The sequence below is a fragment of the Trichosurus vulpecula genome, chromosome 5, assembly GCF_011100635.1.
Source record: "Trichosurus vulpecula isolate mTriVul1 chromosome 5, mTriVul1.pri, whole genome shotgun sequence".
NCBI lineage: Eukaryota > Metazoa > Chordata > Mammalia > Diprotodontia > Phalangeridae > Trichosurus > Trichosurus vulpecula.
Window position 1 is genome coordinate 102,015,296 of NC_050577.1, and position 21,678 is coordinate 102,036,973.

General features: G+C 39.1%; 1 protein-coding gene across 1 annotated transcript; it reads left to right on the forward strand.

The window, feature by feature from the left end:
• Positions 1-16,505: 16,505 nt before the first annotated feature.
• LOC118849685 (TRPM8 channel-associated factor 2-like) lies at positions 16,506-20,754 on the forward strand. Its single transcript, XM_036758629.1, has 2 exons — positions 16,506-17,128; positions 19,585-20,754. The coding sequence occupies exons 1-2, from the start codon at positions 16,506-16,508 to the stop codon at positions 20,375-20,377; spliced, it is 1,416 nt and encodes a 471-aa protein (XP_036614524.1). The 3' UTR covers positions 20,378-20,754.
• The last annotated feature ends 924 nt before the right edge of the window (positions 20,755-21,678 follow it).

Sequence of the window (21,678 nt, forward strand, 5' to 3'; positions counted from 1 at the left end):
CTTCTGAAAAAATACCTAAGAAAAGAATTGCTGCACTGTATCCCTGGTCCATGCAGACAAGTTCCAAGAAGCCCAGGGTAAGCTGTCTAACAGTGACTCGAAGCTACCCTTTGGGGAAGCTCTTTTTGGCATCAACTCCAGAAATTAGAGGCTGTAACGGTAATCAGGAGAGGACTTTTTTTTAACCATTTTTCTCTTTTTGAGTGCTAAGGAAACCAAATGACTTTAATGAGTCTCACTTTTGTTTGAATGGGGCAGGTAAAGTGGGATCTTTTTCTTTTGGAGTGTTTCTCAGCACTAAGGCAATGGGGAATAATTGATTGGAAACAATGTATATGATGTGGTACTAATGATTGAACAACTTTCCCACACACTGGTGTTAGAGATTGAAGAACTAACTTTCTCACACCCTTGAACCCTCAGGCTCCTGAACAGCGTATATGTACTGGAAGGTTGGCGTTTGACTTTTGATTGTACACTCATTGAAAGAGTGATGACACTCTGGGCAAGCCATTGAAGCAGCTCTGTCCCCCCACCCCCTGCCCCTGCTTTGAAAACCCGGATGTTGGTGCTTCTTTGGCAACTACCTTTTGCTATGGATAGACTAGTTTGTGTTATTTGCTCTGATTATATAATGTATGCTTGTAATTTCTGTTTCTGTGAACTAGGTGAATGATATGTGTTTAATTAAACTGAGACTGTGAACCCCTTAAAGTTGATTTCCTTAGAAAAGCAGATCAAAGAACCTTTGTTGAAAATTCTTCTGTGTGCTGGTGTTATTGGTCTTACACAGCCACAGTAGCTGCTAGCAACATTATTGTTACAGAGGGATACCCCAAACACCCTAATTTCCCCAAATGACCCTGTCACCTGTGAATTTTCTAAATCTTTGTTGAACCTATTTATATATTTTAGGCTCTGTGAGTTCTTGGGGAGACGACTACCAACTACTCAAGGACAGGGAACTGGGTATCCATTGGATTCCCTAAGAAATACTCTTGCTTGTGCCTCACTGTAGCATTCTTTTAACATCATCTGTTCCTTATCCCTGGGTACAAATTGGTTGCCACTTGGTTAACCTGACTGGGGCCCCAAAGCTACATACAGTACCTGGGATCATTTGAAGAAGATCATTGAATAAACCAAAGTCAGTAGGCCCCTTTGGGGTGGTGGTGGTGGAACTGATTTACTTAATTGTGCCCAGGGGCAGTAACCTGGGTCCTATGTCTATCATCATCACTGGGGGCTGTGCCTGCCCCTTACCTAAAACTGGGTGAGTGAAAACTTCAAGTAGAATCATGAGGAAGTGAAGGGAAAGAAAGAGGCTTATAGGTTTAAGGAAAGGGAATGTTTAAAGGACTTGAAGAGAATGGATTTGATTGATGAAGAGGAAGGATGAAGGTGGGCATTGTGAATATAGAAGGATGGTCTATTTGCAGATTGAGGGAAGGGAATGAGGGAGCTTATTGTGTCTATGGGGAATTCAAAAGAGGATGGGAGAAATGAGAGGATCAAAATGATTTGCCCTCAAGTCTCAGAACCAGGGCTATGAAACATCCCTTGCATGTGTGTATCAGTATGTGGGCATACACACATATACACACACGTATAGATATAATGAGCTGGTTGGATTAGATGGCCTCTAAAGTTGCCTCTAGTTCTATGTTTGTGATTCTGTGATGAGAGAATACTTGAAATACTTGGAACATGAGAGAATACTTGAAATACTTGGAACATTTCCCCCTCAGAATGTGAGAATAGGCAGGAACTTCAGCAGCCACATAGTCTAACTATAACACAGCTGACATGTGGTCTACTGGCTTCCATTGTTTGAAGCAGCCCATTCCACTGTTGGACAGTTCTCATTGTGCAGAAGTTTTTCTCTTGACAACAAGATTAAATTGGTCTCTTTGTGTCTTCCACTCGTTGTTCCTGGTTCTGCCCTCTGGGATCAAACTGAATAAATTCAATTTTTTTTTCTACATGATAGTGCTTCAAATACTTGAAGACTGCTATATGTCACTTCAAATCTTCTCTTCTCCAGTGCCATCGACTGATCCTCATAAAACCATTAAAGAAAAAGAAAACTTCTAAAGAAAAGAAACATTGTTATTTATATGATTTAGATAAATCTCATGCTAATGAAAAATTATAAGGAAGGGCCTATTAGACAACTACATTATGATAAAGCATTGCTGAGTTATAAGTCTGGTGGTAATTTCTAGAAGTTTTTGCTATTTGATCTTCTAATAAGCAAGAGGCAGGTAGGTGGCAGTGGATAGAGCACTGGCTTTGGAATCAGGAACACTCATTTTTCTGAGTTCACATACAGTCTCAGACAGTTTCTGGCTGTGTGACCCTGGGCAAGTTACTTAACCCTGTTTGCCTCAGTTCCTCATCTTTAAAATGAGAAGGAAATGGCAAAACCACTCTAATATTTTTGCCAAGAAAACCCCAAATAGCGTCATGAAAAGTCTGACACAACTGAAACTACTCAACAGCAGCACAGCAATAAGGAAGGATTTCATTTTTATTGTGTAAATATGAGTACAGCAAGTGTGAATAATGCTCAGTTACCTGGTAAACTAACTTTATTGTATTTTAGTTCTCACATCATTTTGTAGAGATTCTGCAGGGCTGTGACAAGACAGTTCAAGGTACTAGTCTATTTCCATTTTGAGGGCTGCCTTGTGGATTTCAATTATATCCCTGGGGAGCCCAATGAAGGCTAGGCCAGTTCTTCTCACCATGGTAGTTGCAGTGAAGTTCAGGTGAGGAAAGTATCAGTCAGACTGCTTAATGGGACAATGATAGGGAGAGAGATGAGATGACTTGAAGTATTCAGGTTTTGAAAATGTCTATAGCTTTGGAACCTTGAAGGTTAGTTCACCCAAGAGTGGTCAGTCCCTAGAAATATCAAATGAACCAGAATGTTCATGTTGGCCAGTCAGCTCATTTTCTTCCTCATGGAATCAACTACTTAGTAAACAAAATTAAGACTGAGTGATCAGGTGAGAAGAAAGTAGATATACACAAGGAGTATTTTATCACCGTTCTCCTTTAAACGCCTATATGTGTTGAATGTCCTACTTTTGATGGATGAGTATTCCCTTACTCTCACCACATATAATGGATTGATGACATTGCTTTAACTACATAAAGGGTGAGCAATTTTCCGATATGTCTCCTGTGTAGATACAGGAGGAAGAAGTACAGGTAGCATTGGGCACTGATGTCTAGAAGCCCTTCAACGTTCCTGCTTTAGAATTCCCTGGCCCAAGTTTTGTCTAGGACAGGGTTCTTAGCCTATGGTCCATGAACTGTTTTCTCAAAAAAAATATTTTGATAACTATTTCAATATTAACTTGTTTGCTTTGTATTTCATTTCATGTGCTTAAAAACATTACTCTGAGAAGGGATCTACAGACTTCATGAGATTTTTGAAGGGGTCCATGATACAAAAAATCTAAGAACCTCTAGGGTTTAAAATGTAAAATCATTCACAAACAAAATTTAATAAATTTGTCACAATTGACTCATTTGCCTCACTGAGAGTTTCGAGAGTTTCAGCTGGAATAATCTCCAAATATGGAATGTCCCTTATTTTCCATTAAGATTCTTGTCTATTACTAACTGCTCATGACCCCCAAAGTCACATACATATCACTTAGAACATATTTTCTGCATGAAACTAGAATTGCAAAAGCAAAGAATTAAAAATCCACTACTATGTGGCCCTGGTAAATTTTTGAAAAACTTTCATCTCTCCACTCTTTATCTTCAGCCAGGTACTCCCAACATACACAAGTAACATTTTAGGCAGGCCAGGTCCCATGGTATGCTTTTAATGGAGGAAGGGTGATAAATACTATCACCTCAACTCTACTTCCTAGTGACTTTGTTAAGTAGACCATGAAATGATTCAGGAAGAGCAATTATCTCTAGGCCTTTTTTTTTCCTGGGAGCAGTTCTTCCCCTACTACTAATCTCTGCTATGCTACCTCTGCCTCATCCCTGGCAGGGCTTAAGCAACTTCTGCATTGCCTACTTCCAACTCCGATTCCCAAGGTAGAAGGACTGACCCCTATATCAAAGAATGACCCCCACCCAAATTCTCCATCTCTTCTGCTGACTACCACATAGAGCCTCTCAGATATGCCATTCTGACCAAGCTGGTGGGACAGGTTCCCCAGCATTCCTCTCTGTTATCAAGCAGTTTAGTCTCTTGGGTTTTCAACTGTGCTGCTTGGTGAAACAATTTCACAAAAGTTCCATTACTTTAATATTTCCAGATACTCTCTTACAATCCTCCATTTCCAGGCCCTGGATTATATTGTTTAGTTGGATAATACAAAGGCATACAGAGAAGACAAGCTTACCTAAGCAATTTTTACATATGCATCTTCCAAGTGGACCATATATCCATATAGGTAAGTCAGGAAACTTTATGTGTCAGATAATTCTGTATATATAGAAAGTTAGCTCTTAAAAATTTTCAACCTCACCCTTCAAATCTTTCAATTTTATTACCTTAATTAAGACAGGTGGTGACACAGTGGATGGAGAATCAGACTTGGAGTCAGTAAGACCCAGGTCTAAATTCATCTTCAGATACTTACAACCTATGTGACCCAGAGCAAGTCATTGAACCTCTGTCTGAATCAGTTTCCTTATCTATAAAATGAGGATAGTAATGATGCCTACTCCCAGGGTCGTTGTGAGATAATATTTGGAATTTGCTCTGCAAAGCTTCCAGTGCTACGTAAATGCTATTTATGGCTATTTATTATTGTTTTTGTTGCTGCTGCCAGTGCTGCTGCTATTTTCTCTCTATAGTCCCAGCACCTTTAAAGTAACAAACTCCTGTTTTACTCCATAGGAAACTTATGGCCAAATTATGGGAATGTGGCTGATATTTGAAAGTTGGCAAATTTCTATTTGATAGTCATTGATTTGCGTATTAGATTGCCTCTAGGAAATAAAACCCTCACCTCGTTCTTCATCTTTATTTGTTCTTTATCTCTTTCTCCTCTCTCAGCTACAGGAGGACTTTGGCTGGGAGCCAGTCTGGGATGCCCCAAGATAACACTGGCAAGATGAACTTGTGGGTGAAGAAGTTCTCCCAGAAGTGCAGAGGAATTTGTCTCCTTTCTTCCAGGCCTGAGACTAGTCTGTCCAGAAAGAGGTTGCTGCTGCTCTGGTCTCCTTGCCTCAGTAGAAAGAGAATCCCATGAAATAGTACATCCTGCCAAAGAATTAAGGAAAATCCAAAAAGGTGTGTTGGAGGTGGGGAAAGAGACAATGTTTGTGGGGTTCTGCTCATGATCTTTCACCTGTGTGTGAAGTTTCTAGGTAGGGACATTATCCCCAGTCTATGTTTACTAAGGGCCTCCATGACAAAGCACACAATGATACCAAGTCATATCTTTATGAGTTTTGGGCTTAAACATACTATTAGTCTCCAAACTCCTTTGTTATCTTAGGATTCCAGGGTAAACAATCAAACCCAACAAAAAACATATATACAAACAAACAAAAAACCCTTAGAAGACCATCAGAACTGTTTCCCTGGAAGGCATGATTTTCAGGTTGACTTTTAGAGATCTTGTCTGGGCTTTATTTTATTTTAATCTGTTTCAAGGATCTACGAAAACTCCCAAGATAATCTGCCAATTAGAATCAGCAGAGGATCCAAGAAGGATTTCTGCTTTGTTCTAGGTGGTTCATCCTCAAGCTCTCCTAATTTCTCCCTTTTTCTTATTCTTCCTCTCTCCATTCTGTGCCCTGAATATATAACGTCAGATAATTCCAATGGCCACTTAAAACCTGTCATAGTCAGGTTTTAATTTCTAAATTTCTAAGTTTCTCAGGTCTGAATTTCCACTGAAGCAACTACAAAGGATCCAAGACCATTCAGTGGCAGTAATTGCTTATATTTGATAGGAAAGATTCAAGGATATTTTTTAATCTGAAGTCAAGAACTATGAATTTATGATCTTCCTTCGGTTATCAAAGCTTTGTGAAGTTTGGCCCCTTCATCAGGGGGCCAAAATGGCCTTGGTATGGAATAGGTGTCTGATTTATGGATGGCATTTTTTGTGATTCTCATATAGATGTTCCATTAGATTTCAATAGTAATACAGTGAAGCCCGTGGATTTGTAGAATTCTGGCTTAAGTATCACTAAATCTAGTGACTCTTTACCTCTGTCCTAATATTCTCCAGAATCATCTCATCTTTTTGAAAAGTGTAGTTTCTATAGAGGAATGGGATATAGTATCAATGGCATGGATTCCCAGCCTTTCTTTTTTCAGGATTGTTTTTATATCAGTATTTTTCATTTTTGTCTTTGTACATCTAGCACCTGACATAGTGTCTCACATGGAAGTGTTTAACAAATATAGAAGAAATGATGAGCTCAATGATCTTAGACAAACATGGAAAGATGGGCATGAAACGATGAAGAGTAAAATGAGCAGAATCAAGACAACACTGTATACAGTAACAGCAATATCGTTTTAAGAATGATGTTGAGTGAACAAATCATTTTGACTATTGTAAATATCCAGATCAACTGGAAAGGACATCTGAAGAAAGATACTATCTACATACAGAGAAAGAACAGATAAATAGAAGTTTGTATGAACAATTTTACACACATATATACATACATACACATACACACATATATACATACATATATACATATACATATGCACACACCTATTTTTGTTTATGGCAGGAGGGAGAGGGAAGAAAAAAAGAAAAAAGAAATTTCCATGATGACTTTATTATATGTTTAAAGAGAATAGCAAATTGTACACAATTGATTTGTAGTTTCATACATAATCTTTTTTAAATTAATCTGTGTTGTGGAAGTGCTTATATTATACCATTATTAAAAATAAAGTAAAGAAATGTAAAAAATATCTTGATTTGAATTAGTTGAATGTTGAAAATTATTATTTTTGGCAGAGACCTGATCTTTACTTATTAAGGAGGGGATGGAGAAATACTGTGCTCTGTGCAAGTTAGTCAGGCACAAACCTGCTAGAAACTATTTTTTAATTAATTTTGATTATTTTAATATAGTTGCTGGTTTGTGAACTTTCCTACTACTGGGGCAAAATTCACACACCCATTATACTATAAGAGGGCTGCAACTAGTTAGAAATTTTCATCCCTCCCTGGATGCCATAGTACTAAGGAATATTTGATTGAATCAGGAGTGTTTGATGACCTGCTTATGTCAAGGGAAGGCCTAGTCAGGTGGGATTGAATCGCATGGTTGGGATGCCCTTTGATGCTGAAGAAATGTATATAAATTCAGAGGTTAGCATTTTGCCTTTGGGGGCACACTCATTGACAGACTACTGGTGACGAGACTCTGGGTAGTCATTGAAGCAGCCCGCCCCACTCCCCTCGCCCCACTCCTAGCTTTGAAAAACCCAGATATTGGGGCTACTCTGGTAACTATGTATTGTAATTTGGTCAGACAGAAATGTTTATCTGTTTATATTGTCTCTGTATTTGCTCTGAAGTTCACGGTGCTGGCTTTTTCTCCCTGAACTAAATTAATGGTATATGTATGTTTAATTAAAGTGAGATTGATAATCCCTTAAAGTTGCTTTCCTTAGAAAAGCAGATCAAAGAATCTGTGCTGGCAGCCCTTCTGTGTGTTGGTGTTGTTGGTCTTACACAGCCACAGTAGAGGCAAGCAGCATTGTTGTTACACTTATTCATCTTGGAGTCTCTAAAAGTTTAAGAATAGAAGTTAGAGACCTGTCAATAATCACTAATTATTTCACCGATGAACACCTATGGATGTTCTCCAAATGGTTGTTAGACTTTAATATATACTAATTGACTTGAATTTAATCTTAAAAGAGCTGAATATATTTCATGGAAGAGAGATGAATTGATTTAGGCTGAATGTTCAGCGAGTGATTTAGTCTGAAGGGTAAGTGAATAAATAGACCAGTATTTTTCAAGTACCAGTCCTCCTATGGATAAAATTTTAAGGGTCTCGAAAACCTCTGCTACCAAAAAAAACCTTACTTTTGTTTACCTATAAACTTTTATAAATGATACTTCATTCTTCCTATATCCTGCTTCTTCTACCCACAGCTCACTCCACCTCATCCCTTCCATGCTGATCTTATAGAAGGTTACAAGCTGTACATAAGAGAGAATTTAGATGTCTGGTCAACTGACAGTACAGTTTTGGTTGGAAAACACTGGATTAGACTGCATTAGAGTTTTGGGACACACAAGTAGGGTAAAAGCAGTCTAAGAGAAAAAAGCACTACAAGAAGAAAGAAAACTAATTTGCAAATGGTTTGGTGGATAAGTAGCTGGAAAGAGAAGATAGGAGATAATATTAGGCACTTCTAGGAGTTATGACAAATAAAATTCTGCTATTTGAGAAGTCAATGAATTATCTGCAATGCAATTCAGCCTGAAATAAGTGGAAAGATTTGGAGAACTAGGCATATGGGAACTTATTTCTCCATGTCCAGAGAATCTCGAAGAAAATTTTTGTTCAGACCAGATAAAGAGGAAGCATTATTAATTCTAATATTTCCCCTCTGTTGATTATTTTGTATTTATCCTGTATATTGCTTTAAAAAAGCCAGTTACTTGTATATTGTCTTCCTCATTATATGATAAACTCCTTTGAGGGCATGGACTGCCTTTTGACTTTCTTTGTATTCCCAGTACTTAGCACAGTGCCAGGAACATAATAGGTACTTATTAAATATTTCTTGACTGACTAAACTCTAACTGAAATTTAGCATTTCCTTCAATTACAAAGAACTGCATAAGCTTGCCCAGACCTAAGGAATCCATCACACACACACACACACACACACACACACACACACACACACACGCACTTTGTTGTTTTTTTTTTTAAACACCTGCCATACAAAGTCAGACAAAAACGGATCTCATCTATGGATGACAGAAAAGGTTATGACCAAATAAGAAACAGGGAGGATTACAGGAAGTAAAGTGGATAATTCTGATTTCATAAAAAAGAAAAATTAATACAGAAATATACTGTTGGTGGAGTTGTAAACTGGTCTAACCCTTCTGGAGAACAATTTCAATTACACCCAAGGGACTATAAAACTGTACATGCCCTTTGGTCCAGCAATACCACTACTAGGTTTTTATCTCAAAGAGATCAAAGAAAAGGAAAGAGAGCCTATATGTACAAAAATATTTTTGACAGTTTTTTGTGGTGGCAAAGAATTGGGAATTGAGGGGATGCATATGTATTGGAACTGGCTTTTTAAAAGCAATATACAGGATAAATACTCAAGGCCCTCAATAATCTGACCCAAATTGCTTTTAACTTTATCTTCCATGAATCATGTTTACAAACCCTCTGCTACAGCCAACTGGTTTTCTCATTGCTCTCTAAATGTTCAAAAAAGGAAAAAAAAGACGCATTTTTTATGCGCTTTGTGTGTTAACTAGATGTGTCTTGAATTGTTCCTTTTCCGCATGTTGGTGGAAAAACCAATGGTGTTGTATATTAAAAAGCAGAAAAAAATATATGAGAAAGCAAGAAAAAAAGTCTTCCATATAACTGACCTTCAGATACTTGAATCTCAGCACCATGTAATGTGATTTGCATAACTGAACACAATACTTCAAAAGTAGTCTGCCCATCAGAGCAGTACAAGAAGACTACCATCTCCCTTATCTTTCTTGTTTTAGGTACCATGCATTTCTTTAACACTAATACATATGTAGAAAAGCAAAAAAATAAATCCAGGGAGCACTCCACTAGAGACTTCCCTCCAAATACTCTTTGGTCCCATCATTCTACCAGTTCCAAATCCATCCAATTACACTACCATCTAGCCCACATCTCTCCATCTGGTCAACAGGGATGGAATAGGTGACTTTGTTAAATACTTTGCTGAAATTTATATCTATAGCACTTCTTTTTTCTACCATGTTATTTACCCTGACAAGAGAAATGAAGTTAGTCTGGCATGACATGTTCTTGATGGAACTATGATGGCTTTTAATTTTCTTTGATTCCCCTTCTAAATGTTTGTAAATCGTCAATTTTGTATCACATTCTAAAATTTTGTCAGGTACCAAAAACTCAACGGCCAATAGTTGATCTTTCATCATCTTATGCCCTGCCTTAACTTTTTTTTGAGAGTGAGAGCATTTTTGCTTCTCCAGTTATATGGCACTTCTGCCCTTCTATCCTATATCTTTCAAAGATTATCAATAACCACTAAGCAATCGTATCTGCCAATTAATTTTCTTCTTAAGGATAGAATTTCCTTGGTTCTGTTTATTTTGACTTGTTGAGGGCTGCTAGAAACTCTCTTAACAACTCCTCACTTATCTTTGATACTAACTCCCTGTTAACCATTTTAGTTTGATACTTCTTAGTGTCAACCATTACCGAGTTCATTCTAAGAAAGCCAAACAAAATTAGCCTGTATGTGCATGTTTATTTCTCTCAAAGTGGAACATGCATATAGAGATATACATGGGAGTTCATTGTAGAAAATGAGCCCAAGGATGGACAAAGGGGATTTTATATCTTCAGAGGTATTCCATCTTACACACACACACAATCCATCACACACACACACACACACACACACACACACACACATGCACTTTGTTTTTTTTTTTAAACACCTGCCATACAAAGTCAGACAAAAATGGATCTCATCTATGGATGACAGAAAAGGTTATGACCAAATAAGAAACAGGGAGGATTACAGGAAGTAAAGTGGATAATTCTGATTTCATAAAAAAGAAAAATTAATACAGCAATATACTGTTGGTGGAGTTGCAAACTGGTCTAACCCTTCTGGAGAACAATTTCAATTACACCCAAGGGACTATAAAACTGTACATGCCCTTTAGTCCTCTCCCTCCCTTCCTGGCTCAGGATGCCTGTGTTAGCCAAAATTATAGTATTCATATGTTTTAATCATAATATGAGAAGGGAATTTCTTAAGTGAATAGACTTTAAATATAATAAGAGAATATGAAGGTGTCAATTGAAATTGTAGATCCAGGATGTCTATGTTTCTTCTATTATTAATATGATACAACACAGCATAACTTGACCTAACATGTGTCTATAAAATGCCAAGATAAGAAAAGTCCCGTTATTCGTGATAGTGTCTGGGTCAAGGTGCCTTGTCCTTGGTAGTCACAAACAGAATAATGCTCCTGGTCAGCTTCATCTGGCCTTGTAGTCACTGACATAGGAGGGGCATTTTTAGTTCACTCGAACAGGGAAGCAAAGCATGCCAGTTATGCCAGAGCATACAAAGCAATATGGTAGGTTAAACTCAGAGTAGGCCAAAATGTCTCTTTCCTGACTGAACAATCCAGGTTTTAAGCCTTTCTCAGGTGATGGGGGTTCAAAATGATTTGGGGAGGGGTCCATACTAGTCTGAAGAGAATTTTGCTTAGTACAAAAAACAGAAGCAAAATTAAGAATTGCTTAGGTCTTCCTTCTGCTTACCACCTCTTATCTGTCCTCTCTTTTACAACCAATACTTGGAAAAAGCTGTACGTACTTCTCTCTTTCACTTCCTCCTGTTTCATTCACTTCTCAACCCTCTGCAATTTAGTTCCTAACTTATCAGTAGAAATTATTCTCTGAAAAGTTACCAAAGATCTCTTCCAAATCTGATGGTATCTGCTCCCCCTTGACCTTTCTTAAACTACCTGAAGCATTTGACAGTGTTAACAACCTTCTTCTGGAGGCTCTCTTCCATATATGCATATATTGTCTTCCCCTGACAGTAAACTCCCTGAAGAGAGAGATTGTCTCACTTATACCTCTGAATCAAAAGGCTCGTAGACAGTGCCTGGCACATAGTAGCTGCATAAGCAATAGTTCTTCATTAATTGATTAATTGTTGTCTTCATTCACTCATTCATCCATGTATTTGCAGGTCTGAGAATGTTACTTACCAGGACAAGAAGCTCCAGTTGCCTATAAGATAAAAATACAAATTCTTCTTTTTGGCATTTAATGCCCTTTCCAGTCTTGCTTTATCCTCCCTTTCCAGACTTGTTGCACATCATCATCATGATCATCGTGATCATCATGATCATTTTCTTCTTCTTCTTCTTCTTCTTCTTCTTCTTCTTCTTCTTCTTCTTCTTCTTCTTCTTCTTCTTCTTCTTCTTCTTCTTCTTCATATATCTGCATTTCACCTCAAGTAGCCTAGTTGTTATTTCATCTATCACCTCTGTGCTTTTTAATATCACTTGGAATATGCTTCTGATTCATCAGCACTTCAGAAAAATCTAGCTTTCCTGGGGGAACAGAGTTATACGTCCTTCGAAGAATAGGCATTCCCAAGGGGTACCAATCAACTCTGATTGGTTAACACACTGGGAGGTGGGTTATCTTAAAGTGAGGGTCTTGGGGTATGTCATGTAGGTCACTTAATCTTAATCAAAGAGACATCAATTTCCATATCACCTATCTTGACAGTAGGAAGAAATCACCATTTCTCCAGACATGTCTGGGCAACACAATGAACAGAAATAGACCCTTAAGATCAGATCTTAATGTGCCTCTGAAGAAGAAACTGAACTTTGGAAGAAAGGGAGATGGGGGAAGCTCTGAGTTTCCAAGATCATGATTACTAAGAAAAATCATTTTTTCACATTCCCCCATGCAGTTCTAAAGAGAGGTGTAGTCTTCTCAATGAATCACTAGCTGATATGGTCAGCACTTCATCAAGGGTTTGGGGGTAAAAATGTGGGAGGGGGGAAAGGGAGAAATTGACCCACACGTTGACAAATCAAAGGGGGCAGTCCCCTTTAGTAAAGTAAGAAACAATTGCCTTACCAAGAACTCCACATAGCCATTGGTAATGTGGGAAATGATGGGAGCAGTTTTGTTTGCACAGAGTTGAAAGTATCTCTCCCCAGCTTTAGCAGAATATAAGTCAGGTGACTGGTTCTAATCAGAGCTGTGATCTAGGGGGCTTCTGATCAGGTAAAAGGTTAGAGGCTTGTATGCATACTTCAGGAGACGTTTGAGGGAGGCATGGCGTGGGCAGTTCAGGGGGTTGCATCTGGCCAATGCAGAGCCTGGTGGGATATTTGAATTAATTTCCCTTGAGACTTTCAATTTCTTCCAGTCTTTTTGAAAATATTTTATATTAACTTGTGTGCATGTGGTACTCCCTTTTCCTAGAGTGTTGTACATTTTTTTGAGAAGAGAAATTATCACATTTATTAAAATTTTTAATTCTTAGATCTTTGTGATGAGTTCAGGGTGCACTCCAAGAATGTTGGGGTGCTACCTGAAGTGATGAAGAATAGAAGTGCGGGTCCTATTGTCCTGAAAGAAATTCACTCAGACAATTCTCCAAGTTAAAGAAAGGCATTTATTGGGGTGAAACAGGCTTGATCCCATGTGGGAGAGACAGAGCATAGGTAGCAGGCCCTGCTCCCTTAAGGGAGGCAGCTTCCCTTAGGAGGCCATGGTGATTAGCCAGATTAAAGGATATGGCTGGAGGTGCCTTTGGCATACAGCTAAGCAAGGACAATAGGAAATTGAGAAGGGGAGCACTGCTCCAGAGTCCTTACAGATAAGCAAAGGGAACAAGAAAGGGGGAGCAGGACAGTTGTTTTGGAGTATCAGGTAAGGGAGTGTTTTGCAAAAGCACACAGGTAAGTCCATGGTGGGGGGCTTCAATGCATAGTCTTTTTTCATCATTTTTCTGCCTGGTCACATCCTGTATCTCATCTCATATCTCACCTCCTGCAGCCTGCTTGCTCTATTTGTGTTGAGCACTCTGGTCTGCGTTACCTCATCATTTAAATAATGCCGTTGCCAAAATAAGAACTTGATAGACACTTGTTCAGTTTGTTGAATAGTGTGTATATATATATATAACATTTTGCAAAGTTCTAAATTACACCACATTGTACACATGTGAGCCTTTATTTCTAGAGGTGAGTCGAGAAAAAACTGAGGCCCAGATGAATGAAAGATTTTGCTCAAAGTTTCTAATAGTAAACACCAGATCTGAGCATCTAATCCAATTTTTTTCCTTCCAAATCCAGGGTTCTTTGCAATGCATCAAGCAACTTCCCTTAGTACCTGTTTAGAAGATTATGCTCAATCCCAATCACATAGGTTGAGAAATAAGGAACCCAAGGCAAAGACCCCGAGGAAACTCAGCTCATATTTCTAGTTATTCATCTCAAGACAATCCCCACCCAAATCCAGACTCACCCTGAGTCAAGCCCCAAAACAAAGCAATGAGGAAGAAGCTCTTGGCCACGCCCCCTACTTCAGTTTTATAAATTTCAGATTTGCTGCTTGTCCATCATCTGGTTGCCTCTCCTCAGCCAGTTTGCTCTTGGATCACTAGACTGAATTTACAGGACAGAATTGTAAGTTATCTTGTTTGATTTTCTATTGAATGGGAAGATGTTCTATTCTCCCTGCCTCACTAAAGAGATCATTCTGCTCATTGTAGGGTGGGTATATATGAAACAAGGTGCGTATGAGTGTTAGGAGGTGCAATAATTTCTTAAGCATTGTGGTCCCTGCCCTCAAAGAGTTCAAATTCAAACTGAGGCAATAAATAGGAAAATGATTAGATATGTCAAAGATTTACATAGAGTAGTTAAAAGGTAACTTTAGAAAGGAAAGCACTAGAAGCAAGAGGAATGGGAAAAATCACTCGCAGAAAGAGGAATTTTAGCTGAAGAAGGAAACCATTGGAACTGAGAGGTAGAGATGAAGAGGAGGTGCATTTCAGGTACAGGGGATAACCAATGTGGAGACAAAGACATGAAAGACTGGCATGTAATGTACAAGGGACAGAGTAACTAACTAGATTGTAGTGTCCTTGGAGGGAAGCAAAGTGTAAGAAGACTGAAAAGGTAGGAAGGTGCCAGGTAATGAAGAGCTTTAAATGCCAGGCAAAGTTTACATTTTCTCTTGGATATACTATGGAGCTATTAGAGTTTATTGATCAGTGAGTGACTATGATTTAGGAAAATCACTTTGGCATTGGATCAGAATTGGGAAAAACTTGAAGCAGGGAGAGCAATTAGAAAGTTAATGTAATAGTCCAGGCAAGAGGTCATGAATGCCTGAAGCGGGAAAATAGAGAAAGACATAAGTGATGCTGCAAAGCTAAAAATGACAAGACCTGGCAATGTATAAGATTTTTAGAGTGAGAATGAGGAGTCAAAGATAACATAGAAGGGAATATGAATTGAATGTATATATGAATTTTGGGGTATTCAAAGGGAATAAAGGAATTCTAGAGATGGATCTTGGGCCCTCTCCATCTCTGTCTCTACTCTTTCTCTGGGAAAAGGGTTAGAATAGAGGACTCTAAGGTCTGTTACAACTGCAAGAATCTATGAATCTATAAACAGTCTATGGAGTCACAGAACCAGGAGGGTAAAATCAAAGGGCACAATTAGGTCATGCTGTGGATAGTGTGCTAGGCCTGGAGTCAGGAAGACTCATCTTCCTGAGTTCAAATCCAGCCTCAGACAGTTACTAGCTGTGTGAACCTCGGCAAGTCACTTAACCCTGTTTGCCTCAGTTTCCTCATCTGTAAAATGAGCTGCAGAAGGAAATGACAAATCACTCCAGTATCTTTGCCAAGAAAATCCTAAATGTAGTTACAAAGAGTCTGACAAAATTGAAAAGAGTGAACAAAAATAATGTCAGAGGGGAAAAAAAGGAAAAATTTACAAGAACAAGTGGTCAAAAGTTTCAGATGCTGCAGAGGTCAAAGGAAATAAAAACCTAGAAAAGGATGGGTGATTTGAATGATATTCTCAGAGAGCTTGGTTTCTATAGAGTAGAACAGTTGGGAACCAGATTATAAAGAATTAAGGAAAGAATAGGGAGGTGGGAGGTAAAGCCAAGGAATAGGAAAGCCTGCAATGCATCCTGGGAAAATGATAGCTTGGGTATTTCTATTTCCTCCTCTTTCAATCTTTATCTTATATCTGACCTACAAAGCAGCTTCCAACCTCTGCTGTCCAGCTGCCTGGAGCAGTGGCTTAGGTAAACTCTGAAGGACTTAAACCCCTAGGCATAGAAGCTTTTCTAAGCTTTATACATCTTTCTCTGTCTCTGCTCCTATTCTCTGTCCTGTGCTTGTAAAGGATTAGAGAACGAACTGTTCTTGACTAGCTTAGTATGGTTATATGTTCCAATAGTCAGGGCTAAAAGTTTGGTATTCTAGACTGCAGTCACTGACTTCTCTGATCACCATGACTGAGCTGCTTCTTTGCTTCAGTTTTCCCATCTATGCCAGAGAGGGATGAACTTCAATCTTTAAATGATTTTGAAACATAAGGACTGTACTATTTACTGGCTTAATTGTGAATTTAATGCTATGTATCCAACAGAGATTATTATGATGATACTATTCTCCTAAGGGACTTCTTACATCATCAGATTGAGTATTTGTTTCTCTCTCTCTATTAACAGGTGAAGAATCCATGACAATGACACCCTCGGATGCCTTTAAAGTGCTAATGAATGGGGTACATTGCTGGCACCTTTCCAGCAATGAAGTTCCTTGTGAACTACTTCTCATTGGTGAAGCTGCCTTCCCAGTGCTGGTAAATGGGAAAGGCCAGGTTCTCATCGCTGCCTCCCAGTATGGCAAGGGCCGCATGGTTGTCATGGCCCATGAGGTCTACCTGCATTATACAAGTATGACCCAATTTTTACACAATGCTGTGAGCTGGCTCAATCAGTGCTCAGGTGCTACCATTGGGGTACATCCATCTGTAAAAAGTCTGGTCTCTATCCTCTGTTCCCCTTGTATGAAAGTACAGATTACTGATTGCATAGATAATTGCCTAGGGGTATACTGCATGAATGCCTATGATGCCACCATGGCCAAAAAGCTAATTCAGTTTGTGAAGAATGGTGGAGGCTTGCTCATTGGAGGTCAAGCTTGGCATTGGGCAAGTCAACAGTGCCAGAGAAAGGTTCTGTCTGACTTCCCTGGTAACCATATTACCAGTGTGGCTGGTGTGTACTTCACTGATACCTACGGAGATATCAGCTGCCCTCAAGTCACTACGGAAGTACCTACAATTCCACTTACAGTAAGGTGAGTTGTATTCCTGTGAGTAAAGAACTCTATGGCAAGTGTCAAAGAGTTGAGCAAGAAAGATCACATTAAAGGCGTCCATGGTCTCCATCATGAAGGATATCCCTGTGTAAAAGAAGTTCTTTGCCCACAGACCTAAAGTCTTGTTACCTAGCTTATTCCTTGATATAATTTTTATTTTAAATTTTAACCAATACCAAATATTTTTGATGATTACTGTTTTATAATACAATGTAAGAGCTGGAAGTGTTTTCCTTCCATTCTTCCTACTTTTTCCATCATTTCTTCAGAGACACTAGGTCTTGTATTCTGTCACATGAACTTTATTAGTTTTCTAGCTCTAGAGAGCAACTCCTTGGTAATTTGTAGTAATAATAAATCTATAAATTATTTTATATAGTATCATCATATTTAATATATTGGTGTGGCTCAACTATGATAGTAATTAATATTTGTATAGCACTAAGCAATAAAAATTCATCAAATAAGTACAACGAGATATAATAATTTTAGGGCAGCAAGATGGTGCAGTGGATAGAGTACTGAGCCTGGAGTCAGGAAGACCTGAGTTCAAATCTAGCCTCAGACACTATCTGTGTGATCCTGTTCATCTTAGTTTCCTCAGCTGTAAATTGAACTGGAGCAAGAAATGGCAAACCACTCCAGTATCTTTGCCAAAAAAACCCAAATGGCATCACAAAGAGTCAGACATGACTGAAATGATAGAACAACAACAAAATTATAATTTTACTTTGAAATAAAATTCTCATCCTAATATAGTCAGCATTTGCAAATGCACTCGATCAACTGATGTATGGTACTTTGAGGTATTCTTAAATTTCTGTCCTATTAATATTCCCTCTTAACCCTTTAGCTGAATGACACAACATCATAAAAATACTATTTCTGTTTGCTCATTTGTATGTAGTATTGAGGAATATTAAGAATAGCTTTGCAGGTAATCAAAGTTATATATAAAATAAAATTAACCAGGATAGTTTGGGTCATATCAGGACTTGTTTAATTAATCTCTAACTAAAGTTGCCCAAGCTTAGTTTATCTCATTAGTCCTTTGGCTTAGAGTAATTCTGACTTACATACCAAAAATGATATCTTTCAAATCAGAACAAACTGACCCATTTAGGATTTTTTTTCTACCAATTGTCATTGCAGATCCTCATGCTAAGGTCATGCTAATTAGGAAGGTACCTGATGGCTAATATGGTTTTAATGTTCCATTCACATCCCTACCAAGGATCATAGGTATACAGAATGAGATCTAGAAGAGATCTTAGACCTTCAGCCTGATCATTTTACAGATTAACAACTGAGCCCCCCAAAGGTTACATAGTTTAGTCACAATTACATGGATAGTAAATAGCAAAGTTTGGATTTGGACCAAGATTGTTGTTGTTGTTCAGTCATTTCTGTTGTGTTCAACTGTTTGGGACCCCATCTGGGATTTTCTTGACAGAGATACAGGAGTGGTTTGCCATTTCGTTCTCCAGCTCATTGTACAGATGGAGAAACTGAGGGAAACAGAGTTAAGTGACTTGCTTAGGATCAACAGATAGTAAGTGTCTAAAGGCTGGATCTCAGGTCTTCCAGACTCTAGGTATGGTACTCTATCTACTGTATCACTTAGCTGCCCCTGAAGGAAGATTATCTGGCTCCAAAAGCAGGGCTCTTAAAAAATATACAAGAGGATAGAGGCAAAAAGAACTCAGAATGGACATTGCATTTTTACCAATTCACAAAACATCCAGATAATATTCAGGATAATGACCCATAATATGAGTATGGGTATAATGCACATTATTTCCCATATTAAATTTGATATTTACAATAACCTTGTAAATTACATAATTCAGCGATATTTTCTCCATTTTATATGTAGACTAGATTATGTCCAGAGGAAGGTGACCAGGATGGGCAGAGGAACTCAAAATCATGACATACAATTAAAAAAATCATGGATATTTGGCCATGGGGAAGGTGGGATCAAATGATAAGTGCCTTCAAGTATGTGAAAGACTGTCTTATAAATAAGGAATTAGCTCTGTCTTTTGGACCCAAAGGGCAAAACAAGGATCAATGGGTAGAAGTCACAGGAGGTAAGATTTTAGTTCATGGTAAATAAACACGGCTTAATAATTAAAGTTGTCAAGTAAAGGAATAAAATAAGAATTTCTTGTCACTAGAGAGTGTTATGTAAAGGTACTTATCAGGGATATTGGAGATGAGATTTGTGCTTTAGCTGGGGATAAGATTAGTTGAGCTCTGAGGTCCCTTCCAATTCAAAGATGTTCTGCCTCAAAATGCAGGTCTCTGTTTACAAAAGCCCCAGTTAATGTTTGTTGATTAATCGACTACTCACATATCAAGGGATATTCTTAATTTTCTGACCCAATATTATTTCATTAAATGCTAACTAGATATAAATGTCTCCTTTTCAGATTTGGGGAAGACCTTTCCCAAGATCAGAAGCAACTCTTAGATGGAATCTCAGAGCTGAACTTTAGTTTGACAGGAGTCCCCTCTCAACTCCTGGTGCATGGAGCCTTGGCCTTCCCTCTGGGGCTAGATAAATCTCTAGGGTGCTTCCTGGCAGCTGCCCGATATGGCCGGGGTCGGGTGGTGCTTGCTTCCCATGAAGATATCCTCTTGGAACCTAAACTGGTCCATTTTCTGTCTAATGCTGTCCATTGGTTGGCAGGGGACCAGAAGGGTAAGATTGGGATTAACTCTGAATTGAAAGATCTGCATCCCCTGCTGAATATTAGTTGCCTGGAAAGTTGCATAGTACCCTGTTTCTCTACTGACTTAAGTGTATACTGCTGCCAGTCATACAAGGACCATGAGGCAAAACAGCTCCATGAGTTTGTGGCAGAGGGTGGGGGATTACTGATAGGAGGTCATGCTTGGTGGTGGGCCTCCCAAAATCCATGTAAAATTGCTCTGTCTGATTATCCTGGGAACCACATCCTTAACCCCTTTGGCCTCAGTATACTAGACCAGACCCTGGAAAAAAGTTGCTTTCCTGTTCTTTGTCCTCAGGACAGGAACTATCACTTACGCTTGGCACTGTCCCAGGTTCTGAATGAGCCAACTGCTCAGGGAGGGTCCTTGACAGAGGCCTGGGAGGCAAAGCTGAAGAAGGATAGCAAGGCCTTCCTGATGATGTCTGCAAAGGGGATCCCTGCATATGTCTCCTTGCAACACTTCTTCAGAAAGTTTGAAACCAAATGAACCTCCAGGAATAAAGATTAATCAATACTCCCCTAGCTTTACTTTGGATAATTAGGAGGACTCTTAAAGTCCCATATTATGTGTGATTGTAACTGCAAGGCATATGCCCCCCATGCTTAGCAAAATAATTCCTTTTTAAAATTTAAAAAGAAATATATAAGTTAGCATAGTTATAGTTACTTCCACTGTTTAGACCCTCTAAGACATAAAGTTATACCGATAAGCTTGGATAGACCCCAAGGTTTCAGTTGAACCCATGCTCTAGTAGGCATAAGTATTAGATAAATTTAGGTGGTCCTAGGGTACCACCTAAGCTTACCCTGTGTGTGTATCCTGGATAAAATTCCCTCCCCTCCCCTTTTAAATATTGTATAAAAATTCCATGGTTTTGTTGACCCGTTGGCCAGCCTAGGGTATAGCAGACTAGCCAGCTTGGTCACTGAGGCTGATTCACTAGCAGGGCAGGAAGGCCCACCAGACTCTGTCTGAGGCAGGCCATGATCCAGCTTTGCTGGTAGTGGGGTGTCTTAATCTTTGATGTTCAGTCCGTGGCTTTCTATCCTCAGGAGCCTATCTTTACCCACAGGGGACAGAGGTGACCTGGCTTTGCCAGCAGCCTTAGGGGACCTTCCTGTACCCCTATAAGTGCCAACAACTCTTAGCGATTGTGCCTAAACCTAGCTTCAGGTATTAATACCTTAAGTGGTCTTGCCTAAACCTGGCCTTAGGTGTCTATACCTGCTGTTATAATAAAGATCATGTGTTGAGCATTAATTCTGATTGAACCTGAGTCACTTGAGGCACCGGTTTTGACAGATGCTTTATGTGTTGTATTCCTTGGCATAGGAGGGTAGAGCAAACCCCTGCAACAGCTGTACTCATGGTCTTCCTGCTGCTGAACACAGGAGAAAAGTTGCCATCCATACCTATAGTATCTCACAGTAAGAGGGTGGGAGGGAGAGGTAGAGATAGGCCTGCCATAGAGGTGTGCAGTCAGAACTTTCCATTAGCAGTTCAGTTGTGCTCAAACCTAGAACAATACTCTGTCCCAGGTTTGGGCATTGGAACTCAAGCCCCAGGTATAAGGGGTAGTGGTAGACCCTTCAGAGAAGCAGTGGGCAAAAGTGTGAGCCTTATCAGTCTTTAGACGGAGACTTAGGACTCAGGGTCTCTGGCTTTGGGTAATAAGCAGAGAAATGGGCTACAGGAGTAGCAGAAGTCATTGGGCAGATAGTGCCTCTGTTGCAGCAGCCTGCTATATCAGCTCCCACAGCAGGAGCAGCCCAGTGGCTGAAGAGTGG